The sequence below is a fragment of the Myotis lucifugus genome, unplaced genomic scaffold (assembly GCF_000147115.1).
Source record: "Myotis lucifugus unplaced genomic scaffold, Myoluc2.0 scaffold_555, whole genome shotgun sequence".
Taxonomy (NCBI): domain Eukaryota; kingdom Metazoa; phylum Chordata; class Mammalia; order Chiroptera; family Vespertilionidae; genus Myotis; species Myotis lucifugus.
The window spans coordinates 336859-343651 of NW_005871603.1; the positions used below are offsets into that span (position 1 = coordinate 336859).

The following is a 6793-nucleotide window of genomic DNA, read 5'->3' on the forward strand; positions in this document are numbered from 1 at the left end:
GCCCCTCCCACCTTTGACAGCTGGGGGGCGGGACTCTCGCGTGTATCCTGCGCGCGCGGGACGCGGCGGAGGGAGGGGGCGGCCGGCTCGCGAGGCTGGGGGGGTGTTGCGTCCGTCCGTCCGTTCGCCGGGCCTCCAGTGCCAAGTGGCCAGTTAGGCTGCCCATAGGGCGGAAGACGCTTTTTCAGACAGTGGGGTAAACTGAGGCACACGAGGGCGCCGGGGACCGCCCAAGCCCAGCGCGCTCGGATGGAAGCCACCGGCCCTGAGAAGGTGCGGCCGCCGGGTCCTGGGAGCTGAGCTGGCCGTGGCGGCCGTGGCCTGCAGAGCAGAGTCCGGCCTCTTCCATCCAGCCTGGGCACCTCTGCCTGTGGCCACCCTCGGGTTGCTGACCACGGACTAGACGAGCCTGTCTGCTTTGGGACCGGGTGTGCCTGGACAGTGGCCACTGCCCCGCTCCTCTGTGCCCCAGAACTTGGCCCCCTGCAGGGAAGCTGGTATCAGGTGTGGGGGTGATGGACAGCAACCCCACCAGGACGCGGGAATGAATGAAAGAGGGGAAGGAGTGCTAGTGAAAAGAAGTTACAAGGTGCACCTCCTTCCCTGAGGCCCTTCCCACCCCACCCTCACACTGCATCCCACACACACACTGAACCCCACCCCTGTCCACCCTGGAGCAGGCTCGGCTGGCACTGCTGGGGGGCATGGCACAAAAGATGGCACATTTGAGGTCCACTTCTCACAGGGACCCTGGGGATCTGCTTCCTCAAGGCCAAGGCCTCACCATGAGGCCGAGGCCAGGTGGGGGCACTCTGTGGAGGGGTCAGTCCGTCAGTCCTTCCCTTGGAAATCAGAGCGAGGCCTGTGTGACCACAGGAAGAGAGAATGTCCTTCCCTCATTGACCTTGCCCACCCTGGGGACGGGACACACAAGATTTTGGGAGAGGTCAGCGTGTGTGCCTTGAGGTACATCCAAGGCTGTCAGCTTTCCCTGTGTAAGTCTGCATGTCCTTGTATGTGATGTGTCAGTGTCGCTCGGTGTGTGTCTGAGTGACCATGTATGTTGGGCAGCATCCTCTTTGGACATCAGTGTCAGGGTGTATCTGTGTCTTGTACTAGGTGAGAAGATACCTGTCTGTTAGTTTCCAGGTGGCTGGACACGGGGGGTGGAGTATGTCTGGACCTGGCAGATGTATGCTCAGGCTGCAGCATGTTTGGTTCTGTAGGTTGGGGTCATTGTGTGTCTGAGATGCTGTGTTGGAGTGTGTTGCTATGGGTCTGGATGTTGGTGTCATTGTGTCTCTGTGTTTGTGTCTGTGTGTTCGGACTGCAGGGTTTGGTTTATGCCTCTGAGTTACTATTGATATCTGGCTGCTGCCTGCATACATGTGTCAGGGCATGTGCTATGACCCGTGTTTCTTATGTCAGGGCACTGCCCTGTGGCAAACTATATGGGAGTCCCCAAAAGATAGCCACATCAAATCCCTGGAACCACCCAGCTGGTGTGGCTCAGAGGTTGTGTCAACCTATGAACCAGGAGGTCATGGTTCAGTTCCCAGTCAGGGCACATGCCTGGTAGCGGCTCAATCCCCAGTGTGGGGCGTGCAGGAGGCAGCTGATCGATGTCTCTCATCGATATTTCTATCCCTCTCCTTTTCTCTAAAATCAATAAAAACATCTTTTTTAAAAAAAAATCTCTGGAGCCCTAACTGGTTTGGCCCAGTGGATAGAGCGTCGGCCTGCGGACTGAAAGGTCCCAGGTTCAATTCCAGTCAAGGGCATGTACCTTGGTTGCGGGCACATCTCCAGTAGGGGGTGTGCAGGAGGCAGCTGATCAATGTTTCTCTTTCATCGATGTTTCTAACTCTCTATCCCTCTCCCTTCCTCTCTGTAAAAAATCAATAAAATATTTTTAAAAAATCTCTGGAACCTATGAATGGGACCTTATTTGGAAAAAGGGTCTTTGTAGATGTGATTAAGTTAAGGGTCTTGAGATGAGGTCATCTGGGTTATCCAGGTGGGCCCTAAATTCAGTGACACGTGTCCTTGTCAGAGGGAGACGTGAGACCAACAGAACGCGAAGTGACCGTGTAGTCCTGGACACAGTGGCGTGTCTCTGAGCCCAGCAATCCTCAGCAGCCACCAGAGCTGGGAAGGGTCCCCCCAGCCCTGCGGGTCTCAGACCATGGCCTGCAGAACTGGGAGGGAATCGGTTTCTGTGGCGGGAAGCCTCCCAGCTGCCATTTGTACAGCAGCCCCAGGAGCCTAGCTCGCCTGTGCTGGTGTGTCCAGGTGCAGTACCGGGTGGGAGCCCAGCCTCTGCTCTTGCTCCTCCCGCTCGTTCCTGGGATGAACAGGTGCCTGCCAGGATGCCGCACCACTGCCACCTGGTGGCCATGGCAGGAGGCAGCTGGGCCGGGAAACCCCCGCTCTGGCTCAGGGCTGCCCCACCCCACAAGGCAGCTGACTGGACACCACACTGGGGCACTTGAGAACCAGGTTTATTTCTGGTCTTTTTATCAGAATATAAAAAAGTGAACGCAAAACAAGAAAGACAAGACGAGCTTGGGGGGCAAGACAAAGGAGGGAGAAGGGGGCAGAGATGGGAGGGCCCTCTGGAAAGGGTGACATTGCAATGACACAAAGTGGGGGACACTCAGGGCAGCCAGACAGGACAGGGGACTTTCCATGGGGGGCTGGGCACCAGGCCAGTTATCCAAATTCCACGTGGGACCCGAAACCAGCCTCCTCCTGAAGCCAGCTCAGGGCACAGAGCAGGCTGGGGGCTCAGCCTCGTCTGCCGGAGGGTCTGAGTCCCCCAGAGGAGCGGCAAGCAGGGAGCAGGAGGCAGGAGGCTCAGGACTGCCTGGCTGACCCTCTGCCGGCAGCCCCGCCCCACCGCAGGCCCTCTGGGAATGCTTGTCACCACTGGCTGGGTCTCCAGTGGGCAGCACGGGACGTCTCTTATGAGAATCCAGGTTTTCCCTGGAAAGGGACAGTGGGAATGCCCGCCCATCACTGTGCCTTCAGGGTGGCTCCATGAGCCTGAGAGGAGGGAAGCTTTCCCAAATCTAAGGCCCGTGCTGGTGTGGGTCCCTCCCTCTCATGCCACCTGCCCGTTCTGGTGTGGGTCCCTATCGTGCCCTGTTAGGTCCTAGGCTCTTGGGCAATCCTGGACCTCCCTCTCCTCAGTTCCCATGAGTAGATGCAGGCATGTGAGGGACTCATAAATAATGAGTGAAGGTGCTGGGCAGGGTGCCTGGCCGGTGGACACTGATGACCATAACCTGGACAGCAGGGTGGGCCTGCTGGGCCTGAGCAAGGGCAGGGAGGGGGCACATAGTACACAGAGCCTGGCAGTGTATCCCACCTCTGTGGGTAGTCCTCCAGGTGCTGGGAGGGTGTGGAACTGGACGAGTGGCAGACAGCTCTCTCGTCCTGGGAGAGGACAGGATGCCCAGAGGATGTGAGTGAAGGAATATAAATAAACACTCCCTGGGAGTCTGGGGGAACATCCAAACCCCGCTCTGGCTCCAGGTGGTTGCCCCAAATGCTGCCAGCAGCACCAGGGGTTGGGCTTGGGTCCAGGTCCTGGGAGGTGAGCATACACTCAGGAAGCCCCCACCCGCCCAATCCCAGGCATAGCCCACAGTGCACAACCAGAGGTGGCTGAGGTGACAATCCTGGTCCCACCTTCCATTGGGCCAGGCTTGGCCCTTGGGGACTCCTGGAGGTCCGAGAAGGGCTGTGCCTCATCTTTGCCATGGGCTCTGGTCACAGTGCTGGGGTCTGGGGTTCAAGCCTCGGGCAGCAACTAGGACATGTGTCCGAAGGAAGCTATGGGTGGATGGGTAAGGAGGAATGGGGGCCGCTGGTGTTGTCCACACCACCGTGGGTGTAGGAGAGCCCTTATTGGGCTCCCATGGCCACGCTCCTGAGGTCCACCCACCCTCCCTGCACGCAAGAGTGGGGGACTTGCAACCCAATCCCACAGACCTCTCTAAGCCTCCCAGGCATTCTCGGCTCCTCCCACTGACCTTGGCTGAGCAGCTGCAGGCTCCGCCCCTCCTCGCGCACCTGTAGGCGCAGCACCTGCTGCAGCACCTCCTGCCTTTGGGCCTCCTGTGCCAGTCCCATCCGCTGCAGCTTCTCTGCATTCAACCGAAGCAGTGCCCGGCCTGGAGGGATGGGGAAAGGGATCGAGCCCAGGTCAATGTCCGGTGGAGATCAGGAGCGAAGGCAGAGAAAGAGAAGTGGGGAGGGGAGGCACAGACTCAAAGACAGGGAGAAGGAGAAACAGAGAAAGAGAAGGGGGTTAGAGAGAGAGAGATGGCGGGGGACAGAGACAGGTCAATTCAGAGAGACAGGGAAAGAGAGGGAGAGACAAGGATGGATAGAGACTTTGCAGAGAAAAGCCAGATGAAGAGACTGGGAGAGACAATGAGAGATTCTGCAGACACACAGGCCTGAAGGAGAGGCTGAGTCAGGAGAAGACAGAAAGGAAAGGGTAGCAAGAGAAAACAGGCTCTCTTGGGATACGGTCCCTCACCGGTGATGGCGTGCTGGGAGAAGGCCTCCACGTAGACGAGGTAGTTGTGGGGACAGTGCTTCTTGAGCCACTTGCAGACGTCCTGCTGACTCCACAGGACCACAGGTCTCGTCAGGCCACCCAGTGAGGGGCTCGTGTGGTACAGGCCACAGTGGTCAGAGTACAGCCGGCCCTGTGGGGGAGAGGGCAGCAGATGCAGTGCGCTGGTGGGGAGGGCAGGGGCTGAATGGGGATGATAGCTGGGTACCTGGGGGGCCTCTGTGCCAGGCTGCTGCAGGAGCTTGACTGGCCGGCCACCAGCTGCCCTCTGGCTTCGTGAGTCATGCCAGGTGAGGCTGGAGCCTGGAGTCCTAGGCAAGTGGCAGGGGATGCTCTCAGCTGACATTGTGTGCTCCAGGAGGGTCCGGCAGAAGCTGAAGTGGGCAGTGGCTGTGGAGCAGGGCACTGGTCAGAGTGGTCAGGGGCAAAGCCAGAGGCTCCTCTTCTTGCTCAGCCCAACTCCCCTCCACTGAGGAAGGAGCCCCTTTCCCAACTAGGGTTCCCAAGCCCCTGAAGGCAGGAGGAAGCACCGTGAGCTGTCTTGAGAACCCCACCTAGCTCAGAGATGGAGAACAAACAAGCCCAACCCCCTTGCTCTGGGGAGCAGGACCAATTCTGCTGAGATTAGAGAGAAGATATGCCCACCAAGGAGCCCAAGACTGACAGCCAGTAGGGCTGCCCTGGGACAGCCTGACCTCACCCTTGCCTCGGCACAAGCCACACCAAGCCAGGGCACACACATAGGACCTGCCTGCGACACGCTGTGTGGTGGGAGGCCCTCGGGTGGCCTGCCTGCCCATCCTCATGGGCTGAACCCCGGCTCTGCACCTGGAGTTGAAGCTTTGCCCTGCCCAGCGGTGCTCACTAGGAGTGGCTCATTGACAAGAAGCCTGAACTCGAGCAGCCAACACCCAGGATTCCTGCTCCCACCTCCCACAGGGCCCTGGCCCAGGATGGTTTCTGTGCATGGCGGCTGCCTAGCTGGCATGGGCTGCTCAGTACAGGGTGCAGGTGCAACTCTGTGCTCAGGACCCTTGGAGATGTCTTTCCCACAATAAATTTATTACACCTGTCAACTCTCAGTTTTACCATAATTTCTGGGCTTGCTGCTGACATGAGTTGGGGGAGGGCAGACACCTGGACAGGCCCCTCCCAAGGACTTGCACAGGCCCTGGCACACAGGAGGTGTCCAGAAACATTGTGAATGAATGAATGAATGAATGAAGGGAGGGAGGGAGGAAGGAAGGCTCTGGGTAATGTCCACAAGTCAACAGGCCCTGGGGCGCGGCAGAAAGCTGGGCCCAGGCTTGCCCTTCTTTACAGCATCCCGACTCTGACTCAGCAGGCAGGAGCAGGTTCCGAGACCTCCCCGCCACAGAGTGAGAGACCTGCCCTCCACCCCATGGAGGGGAGGGTTTGGCCGCGTGCCCAGGTCTCAGTAAGGGGGGGGGGGGCGCGGGGAGACCGCATCTTTTTCCTCCTCCTTCCACCCCATTCCATTCACCGGCCTTAGCCCCTCCTCCTCCTCGCCCCCCCTGTTCTCAGATGGCCCTGGGGGACTCTAAACTTGAGGTCTAGGGTCAGCCGGTGTGGCCAGTGTGGCCGCCGCCTCGAGGAGCGCCGTGGGAAAGGACTTATTCTAAGCCGGCACCTTCTGGGGACCAGGCGCCAGGGCAGCCGGCCTGGGCGAGAGCGAGCGGCCAGGGGCAAACCAGTCGGACGCGTCCGCCGGCGCCGCACCTGTCCGCGGCCAGCCGGGTCCCACCCATTTCCGGACCGCGCTCCAGGTGGGATCTCTGTCCACACGTCTGTCCTTCTCTCCTTCCAGCCCAACCTCTTAATTCCACAGAAGATGGGGCGGGGAGGGAGCGCCCGAGCCGGGCTGTGGCCTTGGCCCCAATGCAAAGGGCTGGGGAGGGGTGTGTGTGTGTGTGTGTGTGTGTGTGTTTTACCCGCCCCCCGGGAGAAGAAAAAGGGGACCTCACGGTGATGCCAGCCTAGGGACAGGAACCGAGAGCGGTCACCTCCCCCAAAGGCCTGAGGCCGCGGCACCCCCATCCCCAGCGCAGGACAAAGACACTAGGAACCCCGTTCAGCAAGGACGAGCCCCCGCCCCGCCCCCCACTCCGCCTGCCGCCGCCGCCGCCCCCTCGGTCCCCAAGCCCCCAGCCCGCGAGGTCCCGGGTCCAGCCGCGCTCACCGTCC

General features: G+C 60.0%; 1 protein-coding gene across 1 annotated transcript in view; it reads right to left on the bottom strand.

Moving 5' to 3' along the window:
• Positions 1-6638, bottom strand: part of ZNF512B (zinc finger protein 512B) — a 17445-nt gene extending 10807 nt beyond the window's left edge. Inside the window, exons 1-3 of the mRNA XM_014446617.2 lie at positions 4797-6638; positions 4550-4721; positions 4038-4178 (exon numbers count right to left, since the gene is read on the bottom strand). Coding sequence (XP_014302103.2) covers positions 4038-4178; positions 4550-4721; positions 4797-4934 — 451 coding nt within the window. The 5' untranslated portion in view covers positions 4935-6638. The remainder of the gene's footprint in view (positions 1-4037; positions 4179-4549; positions 4722-4796) is intronic.
• Between the last annotated feature and the right edge of the window lie 155 nt (positions 6639-6793).